Below are 19,135 nucleotides of genomic sequence, written 5' to 3'. Positions count from 1 at the left end.
AAAAAAAAAAAAAAAAAAAAAAAAGAAAGAAAGAAAGGAAAGAAGAAAGAAAGAAAAGAAAAAAAAGAAAAGAAAAGAAAGGCAGGCCTGGATGTGGCCGGGCATGGTGGCTCATGCCTGTAATCACAGCACTTTGGGAAGCCAAGGCGGGTGGATCACTTGAGGTCAGGAGTTCAAGACCAGCCTGGCCAACAAGGTGAAACCCCATCTCTACTAAAAATACAATAATTAGCCAGGTGTGGTGGCACGTGCCTGTAATCCCAGCTACTTGGGAGACTGAGGCAGGAGAATCGCTTCAATTCGGGAGGCAGACGTTGCAGTGAGCAGAGATCACACCATTGCACTCCAGCCTGAGCAACAGAGTGAGACTCCGTCTCAAAAACAAAAAAAGAAAAGAAAAGCCTCCATGTAATGAGCTCTGTGTAAAGTAATGTTGGTGAAAGTGGACCCAGACCCTACCCACTTAGATCAAAGGCTCACAGCATTCAATTCCAAATTGGTTCAGTCATACACTCTCTGTAGGAGATCGCTCACAGTGGTGGGAGAAACTATGGGGAAAGGAGCAGGCCTTCTGAAAAGTCAGAAGGCTCTGCATAGCTTCGGGGGAGAATAAGCTGAAGGCAGCAGCTGTTCTCTCACCTTGAGGCAGAGGGCCAGGAGTAGATACAACACAGTGTAGGGGAATTCATCTTAAATTGGTTTGTTTACTCAGGTTGTCCAGAAACCACCCTTGGGGAACAATAATGTTAATTACCTGAAGATTTCGTTTGCTCCAGGCTGTACTGAATAAAAGCAAGCAGGTCCAGCTGTTCTAGGCTGTGGCTCTCTCTTCTTCACCACTAGTGCTGGGCGGCCCCCTCGCTGCTTTTACACTGCATACATGTGTCTGAGTACTCCTTTCATCTGTTGCTCATCCAGGGTCTGCGGGATGGGCCCAGCAACTCTCTTACCCTCCATCCCAAAGCACCCTTCGAGCCTTCAACGGAGAAAAAAGGCAAAGCAAAAATATGCACAACCTCACTAAGAATCAGATAAACGCAAAACAAAACCAAAAAGAAATGCCATTTTACACCCAACCATCTGATAATGCCAAGGGCTGGCACGGATGTGAAGTGAGGGAATTCTCATACACTGCCGGGAATGTAAATTGGCACAACCTTTTTGTAAAACAGTTTGGCAGTATCTAGTAAAATTGAAGATGCATATACCTTATTACTCAGAAATTCCACTCTCAGTTTGCACCTACGAAAACTCCCACATACGCACAAGGACTTGCGTATGAGAATGTTCATACCAGTACTGTTTGTAATAGTGAAAAGCTGGAAAAAACTTAAATGTTCAGCAACAAGAGAATGAATACATAAATAAAGATCTATTCCTAAAATGGATTTTTTTTTGACAGGGTCTCGCTCTGTTGCCCAGGCTGAGGTGCGGTGGCATGATCACAGCTCACTGCAGTCTCAACCTCCTGGGCTAAGCGATCCTCCTACCTCTCAGCCTCCTGAGTAGCTGGGAGCACAGGCACACCCCGCCATGCCCAGCTAATTTTATTTTATTTGTGTAGAGATGGGGTCTCACTATGTTGCCCAGGCTTGTCTTGAACTCCTGGACTCAAGTGATCCACCCACCTTGGCCTCCCAAAGTGCTGGGATTACACCTTCCCAGTTGGAATGTTTTAAAGCAGTGAAAATGAATGGTCTACACATAGCCACATGAATAAATCTTATTAATATATTAAGTGAAAAAAGCAAAAGGTACAGAAGAATACACACATTTTAATACCATTTATATAAAGCTCAAAATATGTGAAATGCCACTAGCTATTGTTTAAGGATATATAAATAAGTAGTGTAAGTATATAGATACATAAGGAAATGAAAACTCTCAAATCTTAATTTTTATTTGAAGTGGTCACTTCAGGGGCTGTGGCGGGGGAGAGAGATGCAACTGGGGAAGAGTACATAGGGGGCATCAACTATATTAGTAATATTTTATTTTTTATGCTGGGTGGTGGGGATAGGTATGTTTGAAATGCAATCCTTTAAGCATGAAATAACTCTTCAAAAATGAAATATTTCAGGCTACATGTGGTGGCTCAGCTTGTAATCCCAGCACTTTGGGAGGCCGAGGTGGGTGGATCATCTAAGGTTAGGAGTTCGAGACCAGCCTGGCCAATGTGGTGAAACCTCATCTCTACTAAAAATACAAAAATGAGCCAGGGGTAGTGGCAGGTGCCTATAATCCCATCTACTTGGGAGGCTGAGGCAGGAGAATTGCTTGAACCCGGGAGTGTGCCAAGATCACGCCACTGCTCTACAGCCTGGGCAACAGACCTAGCTTCTGTCTCAAAAAAAAAATTTTTTTTTCATAATTTTTAATAAAAGACAAGACAATATAAATTGGTAGTGATTTAAGTTATTCTACTTTTCCTGAGGCCCAGTGCAGGAAAACAAGGTTTCCATTCTTGTTCCAACAAGACCATTTTGGTAAGCTGCAAAAAGAGAAGACTTTGATGCTATTTCTTAGCCAGTTTGCAACACCTGAGAGGTGAGCATGGAAGCTCTTGCATATATTCAGTTCAGAGAACGGGTTCCTGTTTTATGTCCAGAGTTTGTCCCAGATTTCACTATGATGTCAACTTTCCAGGGAGAAGTACATAAAATAAAAAGTTAAACCCCCCTCAGCCCTTTACCCAATCCCATATTTCAGAGGTAATCTCCACTGACAGTACTCTTCCAGACATTTTCCCTGTGTATATACAACTACACAGATACACACACCAAGTTAATTTTGGTCAGGTGCAGTGGCGCCTTCCTATAATCCCAGCACTTTGGGAAGCCAAGGCCAGAGAATTGCTTGAGGTCAGGAGTTCAAGACCAGCCTGGGCAACATAGTGAGACCCCCTCTCTAGTTAAAATTTAAAAAAATTAGCTGTGTGTGGTGGCACAGTGGCATGTACCTGTAGTCTCAGCTACGCAGGTGGTTGAGGTGGGAGAATCACTTGAGCCCGGGAGGTCAAGGCTGCACTACATTACTGCACTACAGCTTGGGCGACAGAGCAAGACCCCATATCAGAAGTGACATTTTTTAATTAAAAAATTTTGGCCAGGCATGGTGGCTCACACCTGTTATCCCAGCACTTTGAGAGACCAAGGCAGGTGGATCACCAGGTCAAGAGATCAAGACCATCCTGACCAACATGGTGAACCCTTGTCTCCACTAAAAATACAAAAGTTAGCTGGGCGTGGTAGCACGTGTCTATAATCCCAGCTACTCAGGAGGCTGAGGCAGAAGAATCCCTTAAACCGGGAGGTGGAGGTTGCAATGAGCCAAGATGACGCCACTGCACTCCAGCCTAGCAACAGAGTGAGACTTCATCTCAAAAAATATATATATTTTATTATTATTATTATTATTTTTTAAAGACAGGGTTTCACCATGTTGGTCAGACTGGTCTTGAACTCCCGACCTCAGGTGATCCGCCCGCCTTGGCCTACAAAGTGCTTGGATTACAGGCGTGAGCCACCATGCCCGGCCTATTATTTTATTATTTAATTAATTTATTTATTGAGATGGAGTTTCACTTTTGTTGCCCAGGCTGAAGTGCAATGACATGACCTCGGCTCATTGCAGCCTCTGCCTCCCGGGCTCAAGCGATTCTCCTGCCTTACCCTCCCGAGTAGCTGAGATCACAGGCACACAACATCACGTCTGGCTAATTTTTTGCATTTTTTTAGAGGTGGGGTTTTACCATGTTGGCCAGGCTGGTCTCGAACTCATGACCTCAGGTGATCCACCCTCCTCGGCCTCCCAAAGTGCTGGGATTATAGGCATGAGCCACCACGCCCAGCCTAGGATCATATTCTAGATATGAAAATTTCAAACAATACATAGTGATGAAATTCTTCACAAACTAGAGTGATAAAGCCTTTCACAAGTTTGCTCACTACCCTCCACCCTGCACATACACACCACACACACACATACACACCCATGCTCTTAATCCCAGACCCCTCCCTGGAGATAAACTACTGTTATGTCCAGTGTACCTCCTTCCAGATTCATTTATTCCTGTGAACAAACAGGTTGTTTAGTGGTTTTGTGTGTGGTTGACACACAAATAGTTCTAAACTGTACATAGTATTCTGCAACTTACTCTTGGACATGTATGTACATCATAACTATCTCATTCAGTCTTTCACTTTGCTGATATTTATTATGTGATGTGTGCTCTTCCAGGGAGAGTACTGAACAAGATAGACACCGTCTTTTCTCTTAGAGATTACATTCTGGTAAAACATTCAAACAATAAACATGTAAATAAAGAATAGAATTTCATGTAGTACTAAGTAATATGATGAAAATAAAATGGAGGTTGGGCAGGGGAGGTGTATTTTTATTTTTTTCGAAACAAAGTTTCACTCTTGTTGCCCAGGCTGGAGTGCAATGGCACCATCTCATGATCAGAGGCAACCTGCACCTTCTGGGTTCAAGCGATCCTCCTGCCACAGCCTCCTGAGTAGCTGGGATTACAGGCATGTGCCACCATGCCTGGCTAATTCTGTATTTTTAGGAGAGACGGGGTTTCTTCATGTTGGTCAGGCTGGTCTGGAACTCCTGATCTCAGGTGATCCGCCTGCCTCAGCCTCCCAAAATGCGGGTGTATTTTTTTTTAACTATTACATAGTATTCACAGGATAGATTAACATAGCTTGGGGGTGTGACTTTAAAACTTTTCTACTTGCTTCCTAGAGTAAGAAACACATTCTACACTGCTATCCAAAACTCATCATAGAAACATACACGCACACAAAACCAAAGCACAGATACACAACAGGGCAAATGTTTCACAAAATAACACTTTCTCTTACTAAGGGTGATGCACTGAAATTTTGTATTCTGCTCTATTTCATTTTTTAAAAATGCTAACCATGATCTGCTAAATTGTTTTCAGTGTCCACTAAGAAATTATGACCTCAGTTTCAGAAATATTGCTTTATGTACCCAGTCATCTTCTGAGATTTATACAGATTGCTCATAATTTTCTCCTGTTTTTTAAAAAAATGCTGCAGTGAACGAGCTGCTTTACACTCATTTTATGACTATTTCTGAGAGCAAGATCCCTGATTGTGTAATTGCTATTTACTTAAAATTCTGGTAAAATGTAGCCATTATACTGGAAAATTAAATTCTAATCCTGGACCTGTCACCATCATGATGTATAAACTTTGGGCAAGTCCCTGCACCTCTCTGGACCTCAATTTCCCCATCAGTAACCTGCTGATCCTATACCCAGGAGTGTGCTGTAAGTTAAAAGTAAATGCCCCACCCCCTGAGTCAGAGTGGGCAGGACCTCTCACCAAGCCCTTCTCCCCCTTTTCCGTTCGCTGTTTCTGGTTCCTTGGAAGCAGCCCAGAGAGAAGGGAAAAGGCAGGTCTGGGCAGGAGGGCGCAATGAAGGGTGGGGCAGAGGGCGGGCAGGAGGGAGGCCGGCCCCCTAGTAGGAAATGAGACAGAGTAGGAATAACACTTTATAAACGCGACACCCTCTTCCTCCTCCCATCTCCTGGCATCCTTCCATCCTCCTCTGCCCAGCCTCCACCCCTCCCAGACAGTCCTCACTTCTCTTTTCCCTAGGCTGCCGCCAGCGGAGCCCCCAGCCTGCCAGAGCCAGGAACCCAGGTCCAGAGCCTTAACCTTAGGATGTTGACAACATTGCTGCCGATACTGCTGCTGTCTGGCGGGGCCTTTTGTAGCCAAGAAGCCTCAGATGGTGAGTCGGGGGCACATCTCCTGCCTCGGGATGGTTCTGGAGAATCCATCTGAATACATGGCAAGACCAGAATACATCTCACAGTGTCTGTGTCTGCAACTAGCTAGATCTCTCTACAGGGCAGGCAGAGTCCTGGGGACTGGTTCGTATCTCAAAGCCAAGGTGAGTTAGTACAGTTAAGCCCCTGAAGAGGGAGAGATGAAGGAGGCTGGGGAAAACAGAATGACTGGAAAAATGAGAAAGAAACCAGCAGAGAGGGTAGGAGAATCAGCCTCAGGGAGAGGGCAGAAAGGGGAACTGAGGGTGATGGTAGCTAGGGATACATCTAGGAAAGACGGGAAGAGATTCAGATGAGAAGAGAAATGGAGGGAATGGGAAGACTCTGGGAGAACTGATGGGAGAACTGGGGGAAGACTGGGACAGAGAGAGGTGAGGGGAGGCTAGGGAAAATGGAAGACTGGGTACAACTGATGGAACTGGGGAGAAAGAGATGCTGTGCCTAATAGGAGAACTTATGGGCAACCAGGCTGCCTGAAGTGGCCCTGTTTAAGCAGAAAAGGGAGTTATTACCCTCCCTTATAATTGCACAAGGGCCTCCTTTCCCGCCCCTCACAATCCCCCTAAGAGGGGCAGCAAATAATAACCAGTATTCAATAGTGCTCACTATGGTTAATATATGTATTGACCCATTTAACTCCCACAGACCCTGAAAGGTGGGTAATATTACTATCTCCATTTTATAGAGGAGGAAACTGGGTCACAGAGTCGTTAAGGACCCTGTCTAGGGTTATCCATAAATACACTTATTCACATCTATAGATACAGAGCACAGCTTCTGAAATGCAAACACAGTCAGGACCCGCCCACACAAACAGATTTACAACCCTGGACTCATTCAAATGTGTTCTGGGCATCAACTCTGTGCCAGGCTCTTTTCTGGATGTAGGAGGCAGAGATTACCAGGCATGCTTCCATAGCCTAGAGGAGTCCAGTGTAGCCTGTGTGTGTTTGGAGACAACCAGGTAGAATCTTGTGAGATACACACTAACATATGGTGGTCTGGGACCACTGAAACAGACCCACTGTATCTCGAAGGAGAGGGCAACTGAGCTGGGTCTTCTTATTTATTTATTTATTTTGAGATGGAGTCTTGCTCTGTCACCAAGGCTGGAATGCAGTGGCATGATCTCGGCTAACTGCAATCTCCACCTCCCGGGTTCAAGTGATTCTCCTGCCTCAGCCTCCAGAAGTAGCTAGTATTACAGGGCATAGCGCCTGGCTAATTTTTGTATTTTTAGTACAGACGGGGTTTCGTCATGTTGGCCAGGCTGGTCTTGAATCCCTGACCTCAAGTGATCCACCTGCCTCGGTCTCCCAAAGTGCTGGCATTACAGGTGTGAGCCACTGCATCCAGTCTCTGAGCTGGGTCTTAAATCATGAATACACTTTGGCAGGCAGAAAAAGGGAGGCAGAGGAACCCTAACATGCTATTCATGTGTCAGCCAAAGGCAGCATGAGGAACCCCAACTAGTCTGATACATAAGCAGCAGGAAGCGGCCGGAAAAGGCAGCAGGGGCCAGGTCTCTAGCAGCCTTGAATCCCAACTAAAGACTCTGGACTTGATCCTGTGGGGAGGCAGGGTCATAGAGTGGCTAAGAGTGCTGGACTTGACTGCCTACATGCAAACCTTGGCTCTGCTATACTATCCCTGCCTCCGTTTCCCATGTAGACTGAGGTTAATAATAGTAGCTACTTGCATTAAGCCATTGGGAAAAGGCACAAAGATAATAACGTATGTAAAGTCCATTGCCCAGGCCATAATAAGCACTTAATGGGCAGTGGCTCTGATTAGTTTTGATTAATGAAGGGGCGGGGGGGGGGGGGGGGGGGGCGGGGGGGGGTCGTAGAGCACTGGAAGATTTTAAGTAGGAAAAGGACAGGTTCTCATCCCGGTCAGGTGGAGGTCGGAATAGCGATCGGGCAGATGAAGCAGAAAGTTACGACCCCAGTCCAGATGAAAACGGATGAAGCCTGAACCAGGGCAGTGGAAGAGGAGATAGAGAACAGGAGATGGAATTGGGATTTTATTCAGGTCAGGATTTGTTAACCAACAGGAAATGCGAGGAGGGAGAGCTGAGTGTGAAAAAGGAGGCAGAGAGGAGTGTCTCTTCCACTGCAGGCCTCAGTTTCCTCATCTGTAAAACGGAGATAATAATCCCTGTCCTGCCTTCCTGGCAGAGTTACTGTGAGCGTCAAATGGGAGAAGCGACGGGAAGGCACATTATGGTTTATGAAGGGTCTAGAAGGTGGGCGGCCAGCCTCGAAGTAGGGGGTTATTATCTCCCGCTGCCCGCCGCCCCCTCCCACGCCGGCCCAGGCTGACGCTGACTCTGCCCGCAGGCCTGCAAAGTCTCCACATGCTCCAGATCTCCTACTTTCGCGATCCCTATCAAGTGTGGTACCAGGGCAACGCGTCGCTGGGGGGACACCTGACGCACGTGCTGGAAGGCCCAGGCACCAACGTCACGATCCTCCAGCTGCAGCCCTTGCAGGACCCCGAGAGCTGGGCGCGCATGCAGAGCAGCCTGCAGACCTACCTGTTGCAGTTCCACGGCCTCGTGCGCCTGGTGCACCAGGAGCGGAGCTTGGACTGTGAGTGGGCGCGCTGCGGGGACCTGGCCTGGCGGGTGGAGGCGGGGCCTGGCGGGTGGAGGCGGGGCCTGGCGGGTGGAGGCGGGGCCTGGCGGGTGGAGGCGTGGCCTGGCGGGTGGAGGCGGGGCCTGGCGGGTGGAGGCGGGGCCTGGCGGGTGGAGGCCGGCAGGGACTTGCAGGGACCCTGCCGCCACTGGAGCTCTGTGGCGCCTGGGCCTTTAAAGATTGCCGGGTGCGGGCTGGAGAGAGGCAGGTGTCCCCTCTAAGAAAGCCCCGACTCCGGCGGTCGTCCTGCTGGCATAAACTCTTGGGGCAGACCCTGTTGGGAGGCCCTGACACCGTGACCTCGAAGGTCCCCTGAAGACTCCTCACCCCTGGCTTCACAGTCCTTCTCCTCCCAAACCCCAGGACTTTACCCTCCACCCTCCAGCCACCTCTCCTCATAGAAGTTAACGACTTCGCTGTTAGCTCCCCTCAGGACCCCAAATCCTCTCCAAAGACCCCAATTTCTTCTCTCAAAGCCCCGCTCCCTCCCCATTACAACCCCAACTCCTCAAAGACTCCAGTTTCTTTTCTCAAAGCCCCACCTCCTCCCTCCCCTCACGGCCCTTAACTCCTTTCTCTCCTAGTCTCCCCCGCCCCCACCCCGCCTGTTTTTTGAGACGAAGTCTTGCTCTGTTGCCCAGGCTGGAGTGCAGTGGCATGATCTCGGCGCACTGCAACCTCTGCCTCCCGGGCTCAAGCGATTCTACTGCCTCAGCCTCCCAAGCAGATGCGATTACAGGCGCATGCCACCACGTCTGGCTAATTTTTTGTATTTTTAGTAGAGACAGGGTTTCTCCATGTTGGCCAGGCTGGTCTCGAACTCCTGACCCCAGGAGATCCACCCAACTTGGACTCCCAAAGCACTTGGATTACAGGTGTGAGCCACCATACCTGCCTCCCCCCACACTTTTTTTTCTATCACCAGTTGAACAAGGCCTGACAGTTTCCCTTTTTCATCATAGTCCCTGCTTTCTTAGCCTCTAACAGTCTAACTCCAAACCCCTCCTCACAGCACCAGGCCCTTCTCCCCACAGTTCCCTGACCTAGACTCCCCTCTCCTTACACCACTGACCCTCGCCTTCCTGTGTTCTTTTTCCCTCGCTGGGCCTCCCCCCACACCTGGCACCTTCTCTGCACAGTCCCCTGACCCTGACTCCCCATCCACAGTTCCTCTGACCATCCGCTGCTTCCTGGGCTGTGAGCTGCCTCCCGAGGGCTCTAGAGCCCATGTCTTCTTCCAAGTGGCTGTGAATGGGAGCTCCTTTGTGAGTTTCCGGCCAGAGACAGCCTTGTGGGAGGCAGGCACCCAGGTCCCCTCAAGAGTGGTCACCTACACCCTGAAGCAGCTCAACGCCTACAACCGCACTCGGTATGAAATGCGGGAATTCCTGGAGGACACCTGTGTGCAGTATGTGCAGAAACATATTACCACGGAAAACATGAAAGGTATGATGGGACTGGGGCCCAGGCCTGAGAGCTGGGGAGAGGGCGGGTTCCAGACAAATGGATGGACCTAAAGGATGCATCCCCAGAGCAACAAGAGACCTGCAGCTGGGGATTTGGGACAGAACACACTCTGCTTAAGTCAGTTGGTGAACGGGTCCTTTTCCTCTAAGGCAGAAACGCTTTGGGGTTTGACTCAAATCATGGACTCCTTGGGGGTCTATTCTTTGGGCTAACTCTCTGCATGTTTTACAGGAAGCCATACAAGCCGCTCCTATACTTCGCTGGTGCTGGGCGTCCTGGTGGGCTGTTTCATCATTGCTGGTGTGGCTGTGGGCATCTTCCTGTGTACAGGCGGACGGCGATGTTAATTACTCTCCAACCCCTTCAGAAGGGGCTGGATTGATGGAGGCTGGCAAGGGAAAGTCTCAGCTTACCGTGAAGCCAGACTCCCCAACTGAAACACCAGAAGGTTCAGAGTGACAGCTCCTTTCTTCTCCCACATCTATCCACTGAAGGTTGGAGGAAGGGAGATGGAGAGGAGAAGTGGACAAAGTACTTGGTTTGCTAAGAATTTAAGAACTTGCATGCTTTGGTGAATTGGTCTGATAAGTGAATGTTTATCTGTCTCTGTGGAAAACAGATGATGGAATTGGGACAGGGGGCCTATGGCCCACCATCCAAAGACAGACAGAATCACCTGAGGCATTCAAAAGATACAACCAAATAAACAAGTCATCCACAACCAACATACAACATTCAATGCTTCCAAGTGTGTCAGACTTGGGATGGGACACTGGTATAATAGGGTAAAAAGAAGTAACATGAAGAAGTTGTGGAAATGTAAAACCCAAGTCATATGACAGTAATGAATTATTAATCAGTTAATAATATTAATAAATTTATTATATTTAAGGCATTGTTATTTCCTTCACTTTGCAAATCTTCTGGAAAAGTAACCTGTACCCATTTCTTCTGCTTCCTTATTTCTTACTCACTGTTAGACCCTCTGCAATCTGACTTCTCTGGACACTGCTGTAAGATCACCAGTAACCACTAATTGTCAAACCGTCACCCTCTGTGGTATCTGCAAATTTACAGGACTAGAACTCCCTTTTTACCTTAACTTCTGAGATACCATACTTCAACTTTTAAAAACTACTCTGTTTCATTTTTTTTTTCAATCCCTTTGACGATGTCATCTTACTCGATTCACCCTAGAAATGCTGGCTTCCTTAGAATTCCATTTTTTTGGCTCCTTTTGTTCCCCTTTGAACTATACCCTTTCTGAGTGACCTACTGACCTCCATGGCTTCAAATACTATCTACCTGTGGTTTCCATGGAGAAGCAATATAATTTGATCTTTAAGAGCATGTGTTTTGTCAGCCAGGCATGGTGGCTCACGCCATAATCCCAGTGCTTTGGGAGGCCAAGGCGGGAGGATCGCTTGAGGTCAGGAGTTCCAGACCAGCCTGGCCAACACGATGAAACCCTGTCTCTACTAAAAATACAAAAAGTAGCCAAGTGTGGTGGCACTTGCCTGTAATTCCAGCTACTCTGGAGGCTGAGGCTGGAGAATCGCTTGAACCTGGGAGGCAGAGGTTGCAGTGAGCTGAGATCACACCACTGCTCTCCAGCCTTGGGTGACAGAGTAAGACTCCATCTCAAAAAAAAAAAAAAAAAAAGAGTTGATGCAAACGAGAGGCCTGGAGATCAGAAGTCACTGCTTTATTTGCTGACTAAACATATATTATCTTTTTGTTTTTTGAGACAGAGGCTTGGTCTGTTGCCCAGGCTAAAGTTGATGGCGTGATCATGGCTCACTGCAGCTTCAACCTCCTGGGTTCAAAAACAGAACAAAAGAAAAATAAAATAGAAAAGTAAAAACAACAAAAACCCATAAATGTTCACTATATCTCACATCATTAATTTATTTACTCATTTAATAAATGTTTGTCAGAAACTTCCATATAGAAGGCTTTATGCTATGTACTTTGGAAGACACAAAATGATTAGGATATGATCCTTCTCAAGGAGCCCAGTCTTTCCTTCAGAAAATAAAACATATACAAAAATGAACAACACAAAGCAAGATGTCTCGTATAATTGGAAGAAATACACAAATAAAAACTTTATGCTGGCCAGACGTGGTGGCTCACACCTACAATCTCAGCACTTTGGGAGGCTGAGGCAGGTGGATCATGAAGTCAAGAGATAGGGACCATCCTAGCCAACATGGTGAAACTACATCTCCACTAATAAATAATACAAAAATTAGCCAGGTGTGGTAGCTCGTGCCTGTAGTCCCAGCTCCTTGGTAGGCTGAGGCAGGAGAATCACTTGAACCTGGGAGGAGGAGGTTGCAGTGAGCTGAGATTGTGCCACTGCATTCCAGCCTGGGCAACAGAGTGAGACTGAAAGAAAGAAAGAGAGAGAGAAAGTGGGGGAGGGAGAGGGAGAGAGAGAGAGAGAAAAAGAAAGAAAAAAAGAAAGAAAGGAAAATGTTATGCTGTGACTTACTCTTGTAACTATCATTTACATATTGCTATATAGTTTTTGGAATTCCATAATTTGTGGTTATCATCTAATAAACTCTCTTTGGTCTTGTAAGATAGATATTCTCATTTTAGATTAGGAAACATGTTTAGGGAGAATAAGAAAGTTAGTAGCTGATCTGGTTTGGATATTTTGTCCCTGCAAATCTCATGTTGGAATGTGACCTCCCTTGCTAGAGATGGGCCTACTGGGAGGTGTTTGGGTCATGGGCGCAGATCCCTCTTGAATAGCTTAACACCATCTCCTTGGTAATGAGTGTGTCCTTGCTCAGTTAGTTTACATGTGAGATCTGATTGTTTACAAGGGTCTGAGACCTCCCCTCCTCTCTCTTGCTTCCTTCCCTCTCCATCTTATATGCCTGCTCCCGCTTTGCCTTCTACAATGATTGAAAACTTCCTGAGGCCTCACTGGAAGAAGATGCTGGTGTCATGCTTCCTGTACACCCTGCAGAAATGTGAGCCAAAATGAACTTATTTTCTTTTATAAATTAGCCAGTTGCAGGTATTCCTGTATAGCAACACAAGAATGGACTAAGATAGTATCAGAGCCTGGATTCAAACCCATGCCTTTGTGTTCTAGGATTTATGCTTTCTCTCTTCTACTAAAACTGAAGGAATCAGAGGAATCTGGGGGAGAAACATGGTATTTTTGAATGGGCAAGATATGACCATGCCCAGATAGGAAAGACAGACAGAACAGATTCAATAATGAAAACAGAAAAAAAACAGAACAAATTTTAGACATTTCTTAAAGAAGATATACCAGTGGCCAATAAGCACATGAAAAGATGCTCAATGTCAGTAGTCATTATGGAAATACAAATCAAAACCATGAGATACCACTTCATACCATCAAGAATGGCTATAGGAGGATGGGTAGAATCAATATTGTGAAAATGACCGTATTGCCAAAGGCAATCTATAAATTCAATACTATCTCCATCAAAATACCACCATCATTCTTCACAGAATTAGAAAAAACAATTCTAAAATGTATATGGAATCAAAAAAGAGCCCACATAGCCAAAGCAAGAGTAAGCAAAAAGAACAAATCTGGAGGCATCACGCTACCTGATTTCAAACTATACTATAAGGCCATAATTACCAAAACAGCATGGTACTGGTATAAAAATAGGCACATAGACCAATGGAACAGAATAGAGAACCCAGAAATGAACCCAAATACTTATAGCCAACTGATCTTCGACAAAGAAAACAAAAACATAAAGTGGGGAAAGTACATCCTTTTCAACAAATGATGCTGGAATAATTGGTTAGCCATATGTTGAAAACGAAACTGGATCCTCATGTTTCACCTTATACAAAAATCAACTCAAGATGGATTAAGGACTTAAACCTAAGACCTAAAACTATAAAATTTCTAGAAGATAACATTGGAAAAACCCTTCTAGACATTGGCTTAGGCAAGGGTTTCATAACAAAAAAACAAAAGCAATTGCAATAAAAAGAAAGATAAATAGCTGGGACCTAATTACACTAAAGAGCTTTTGTATGGCAAAAGGCACAATCAGCAGCATAAACAGATGACCCACAGAGTGGGAGAAAATCTTCACAATCTATACATCTGACAAAAAACTAATATCCAGAATCTACAATGAACTCAAACAAATCAGTAAGACAAAAAGCAATCAATCCCATCAAAAAGTGGGCTAAGGACACGAACAGACAATTGTCAAAAGAAGATATACAAATAGCCAACAAACATATGAAAAAAAGCTCAACATCACTAATGATCAGGGAAATGCAAATCAAAACCACAATGCAATACCACCTTATTCCCGTAAGAATGGCTATAATCAAAAAACAGTAGATGTTGGCATGCATGCAGCAATCAGGAAACACGTCTACACTGCTGGTGGGAATGGAAACTAGCACAGCTGCTATGGAAAACTGTGTGGAGATTCCATAAAAAACTAAAAGTAGAACTACCGTTTGATCCAGCAATGCCACTACTGGGTATCTACCCAGAGGAAAAGAAGTCATTATTTAAAAAAATATTTGCACATGCATGTTTATAGCAATACAATTCAGAATAGCAAAGTCATGGAACCCACCCAAATGCCCATCAATCAACAAGTGGATAAAGAAACTCTGGCGTATATATATATGATGGAGTACTACTCAGCCATAAAAAGGAATGAATTAACAGCATTTGTAATGACCTGGATGAGATTAGAGACTATTATTCTAAGTGAATTAACTCAGGAATGGAAAACCAAACATTATATGTTCTCACTGATATATGGGAGTTAAGCTATGAGGATGCAAAAGCATAAGAATGATACAATGGACTTTGGAGACTTGGAGGGAAGAGTGGGAGGGGGTGAGGGATAAAAGACTACAAATATGGTGCAGTGTATACTGCTCAGGTGATGGGTGCCACAAATCTCTGCTAAAGAACTTACTCATGTAACCAAATGCCACCTATAAGTTATTGAACTTACGGAAAAATAAAATAAAATAAAAAACAATGGCTACAGGAAAAAAGACAGACAATAACAAGTGTTAGCGAGAATGTGAAGAAATTAGAAACCTCATAACATTGCTTGTGGCAATAGAATAGCTCTTTGGAAAATAATTTGACAGTTCTTCAAAAAGTTAAACATAGAGTTATTATGTGACCCAGCAAGTCCACTCCTAATTTATACCCAAGAAAATTGAAACCATACATTTGTGCAAATGCTTGTACATGAATGTTCACAGCAGCACTATTCATAATAGCCAAAAATGGTAATAATCCAAATGTCTACTAATTGATGGAGAAACAAAGTATAGTATATTAATACAATGGAATACTGTCTAGCTATAAAAATGAGGTACTGATACATGTTACAACATGGATGAGCCTTTAAAACACGGGAAGTGAAAGAAGCCAGTCACAAAGAACTGCGTATTGTATGATTCAATGTATGTGAAACACCCAGAATAGGCAATCTATAGATAGAGGTAGAAAGTAGGTAAGTGATGTCTACTACTGGTGGATGGGGTGGTGACAGAGAGTGACTATAAAAGATACAGAGTTTTTTGTGTGTGGTGATGAAAATGTTCTAAACATAATTGTAGTGACGGATGCACAAATTTGAATATAGCTTAAAAACCACTGATCTGTATACCTTAAATGGTTGGACTGTATGATATATGAATTACATCTCAATACAGATGTTACAAAATGGTAGTAATAAAATAAGTTTAAATCTGGATTAATAAAAGCAATAGCTGTTTAAATCAGTGGCCTGCAAAACATGTTAACAATTAGGTCAATTCCTTCTTTGTGCTTCTTCAATCCATAGTTTGGTCTATCTTTCTCCGAGTCTGCATAGAAAATGAAGAAGAATGGTGAAATGTTAGAACTAAACACTCTTAATTTTTCTTTATTGTTTTTTTTTTTTTTTTTTTTTTTGAGACAAAGTTTCGCTCTGTCACCCAGTCTGGAGTACAGTGGCGAGATCTCAGCTCACTGCAACCTCTGCCTCCTGGGTTCAAGTGATTCTGCTGCCTCAGCCTCCCAAGTAGCTGTGACTACAGGCACAAGCCACCACGCCCAGCTAATTTTTGTATTTTTAGTAGAGACAGGATTTCACCATGTTGGCCAGAATGGTCTCGATCTCTTGACCTTGTGATCTGCCCGCCTCAGCCTTTCAAAGTGCTGGGACTACAGGCTTGAGCCACGTGCCTGGCCCCTTCTACCTCGTTTTTTTGTTTTTTTGAGACAGGGGTCTTGTTCTGTCACCCAGGCTGGAGAACAGTGGTGTGATCACAGCTCACTCACTGCAGCCTCCACCTCTCAGGCTCAAATGATCCTCTCACCTCAGCCTCCTGAGTAGCTGGGACTACAGGCATGCATCACCAAGACCACCTAAATTTGGAGAATTTTTTTTTGGTAGAGACAGCCTTGTCTCGAATTCCTGAGCTCAAGTGATACACCCACCTGGGCCTTCCAAAGTGCTGGGATTAAAGGCATGAGCCACTGTGCCCAGCCTGAACACTCTTATACTAATGGTGAAACTAAAGCTGGGTAGCTATAAGTGGCTTGCCCAAAGTTCCACAGTGAGGTGGTACAAGAACTGGCACTAGAACTTGGGACTTCTGACTTTTGATTGTGAGCTATTGCTGCTACCTCATTCCATGAGAGGCATTGGCAATCATAGGTTAAAGAGGTAAGGTATTAGTTGGTGGGATTCTCTGAAAATGTATGTCCATGTCCAAAAGCAGGAGAGGTAAATAATCAGGGAAACAGTGGGATGAATAACTCTGACCCTTTAGAGAGAAGGTATGATCCTCATTTCTAGGAGTTCCTACACAGGGTGAAGAGTGAATGGTATGTTCATCTGCTTATGCTTACACATGTGAATATGTGTTCACAGCTGCATGACCTTGGATAAGTCAGTGCCCCTCTCTGAGAGGAAGTTTATAATCTCTACTAAGCTATCTCCTGGCTCTGATGACTAGGATTCTACATTCCCAAGTCCAGATGGCTGACATTAGCACAACTTTAAGGGTCCTAGAAGTTCCATTCCTCTTTGACCTTAGAATGTTTGACTTGGGTCTTTTCTGTGGCAACCAGACTATTACAGCTCCAATTGGAATTTACATGAGAAATAAACAAATCTGAAATAAAGGTAAACAAATGGCATATTCTAATACCATCCCTCTGGGTGGCTTGGCTTACTGGATTCCCCATCTTTTAATTCAGTTCAACATGTGTGCCTGGATTTTACATCTCTGCCAGATGGCCTGAGGTTTAGGTTTTGGACCCCATTCTTTTTCCAATTCTGCCAACTTTTGCTGAGGACTGTTTTATGCAAAGAATTGTGCTAATTGCTAGCAGGGATGCAAAAATGAATAAAACATGATCTCTGTCCAGGAACTGATAGTCTAGAAGGAGAAGCATACAACGCAGTTTATTAACACAGAAGGAATTAAAAAGATTCAAAGTAATTATAAGCTATGTACTGAAAGAAAGAGATCTGGGAAGGCTACACAGAGGCCATAGATTTCATCTGGGCCTTGAAGAAGAGAATTACAGTAGGTGAAAAGGGGAAAGATGATTCTCCTTTTCCAGGCGAAGATCTTTGAGGGCAGAGATTATATCTTACTTACCTCTGGGTTCCTGATACCTAACATAGTGACTGGCACAAGGAAAGAGTCTAATACCTGTGTTTTGAACCAATAAATAATGAGTGGATTCTTGACTGATGAAACAGCACAAAGGCAAAGTGAATAAAAGTGCACCTTATGTTTGGGGAATGCTAATGATCTGCTGTGGTTGCTCTGAATATTGGTTACATAAGGAAATGTATGGGAAATCCAATTTTAGTACCAGATTAAGAATGCCATGCTAAGGAGTTATACCTCATCTATAGGCAATAGTTAACGCTTTACTCCTCTAAGGCAATATTACCTTGTTCATCTTTGTATCCTTAGTATCTACAACAGTGCCAGGAATTTAGAAGTTAGTCAATTAATAGCTGAATGAATGAATGAGTTGAAGACTTTTGAGGATGAAAATTACTTCATCCAATCTGCACCTTACTTTAATAAGCAACTCACTTTTAGGTACCATTTTGTAGTCACAGAAACATTTTATTCTATTATGTTGTGAAAAATTTTACTGATATGCTTAAAAAGCTTATTAGGAAAGAAGGGCAGATACTATAATCATTTTCTATAGAAGTCATTATTCTCATTTCCTGGCAACGTTATTATTCTTATACCCAATGTAAAGAAACCAAAACTCTATTTCCTCTAATATCCCTTGGTATATCCGGAGGTCTGTTGTAATGTGGACCTGCATGTGACAGGGTCCTCGTGGGTAGCCTAAATCTTGCATCACATTCACTATAATCAGGATTTCTACATATCCCAAAAAATAGATCCAACTCACAATGTAGGGATATTGTACTGATTACTTCCTGGGGATCCTGGCTCTACCATACCCGACACAGCAGAAACTTAATCAATTCTTAGACATTTCTGTTCTTTTCCCCAAGCCTGATCTCCCTAACCATCAATGAACTTATCTCTCTTCCTTCTCTTTCCTCTCACAACCTCGCCCTCCTGTCCCACCAAAACAAACAACAAAACCCATTATTTTATTAAGCTTCTCCTTTTTCAGTTTGTATATTTTTCTCAGTAAAACAAAAGTCCTGTAGTTTTTCTTATTTCCTTAAACATGGTGTCTTATTTCCTCCAATTGCAAGTGAAGAGGGGATTAGATTTGGTCTGTGGAACTCCAGAGAACAGATTAATGAATGAGAGGAAGTAAAAAAGAAATAAATGTTAGTTTAATGTAACTTTTTGACCCAGCGATTCGATATTGGAACTGGCTGTTTCACAAAGTAGTGAACTCCTCCTTACTAGAAGTATTCAGCCTGTCACGTCCAAGTTCTGACCTCTACAACCACATGTGACAGTTCTACATGTGTTCAAAGATGGTGGTCCTGTTCTCCCAAATCTTTTTTTCTCTAGGTTAAACATCCTACTCTCTTCAAGCATTCCTTATTTGATGTGGCTATTTCAGTAACTATTCAGTGCTATTGTTCTTCTGGGCTTTCCACAATTTGTCGATTTCTCATGCATTTATTTAAAAAATGTATTGAGTGGGGTCACTAGGATTACTAAATAAGAAAAAGAAAATTATTGAGTG

The 19,135-nt window shown here is 44.1% G+C and overlaps 1 protein-coding gene and 1 long non-coding RNA gene across 2 annotated transcripts in view; one reads left to right on the top strand and one right to left on the bottom strand.

Moving 5' to 3' along the window:
* LOC108292576 overlaps nt 1–8,435 on the bottom strand; it is an 11,533-nt gene extending 3,098 nt beyond the window's left edge. The window contains exons 1-2 of the long non-coding RNA XR_001820325.2: nt 8,370–8,435; nt 881–976 (exon numbers count right to left, since the gene is read on the bottom strand). This is a non-coding gene — a long non-coding RNA (uncharacterized LOC108292576). The remainder of the gene's footprint in view (nt 1–880; nt 977–8,369) is intronic.
* Nucleotides 5,484–10,831, top strand: PROCR (protein C receptor). Its single transcript, XM_017513551.2, has 4 exons — nt 5,484–5,772; nt 8,173–8,424; nt 9,637–9,915; nt 10,168–10,831. The coding sequence occupies exons 1-4, from the start codon at nt 5,703–5,705 to the stop codon at nt 10,281–10,283; spliced, it is 717 nt and encodes a 238-aa protein (XP_017369040.1). The 5' UTR covers nt 5,484–5,702; the 3' UTR covers nt 10,284–10,831.
* Nucleotides 10,832–19,135: the final 8,304 nt, after the last annotated feature.

The sequence above is a fragment of the Cebus imitator genome, unplaced genomic scaffold (assembly GCF_001604975.1).
Source record: "Cebus imitator isolate Cc_AM_T3 unplaced genomic scaffold, Cebus_imitator-1.0 Scaffold18, whole genome shotgun sequence".
In the NCBI taxonomy this organism is placed as follows: Eukaryota; Metazoa; Chordata; class Mammalia; order Primates; family Cebidae; genus Cebus; species Cebus imitator.
Note: the sequence above shows the minus strand (reverse complement) of the source record. Positions and strands in the feature narration are given on the sequence as shown.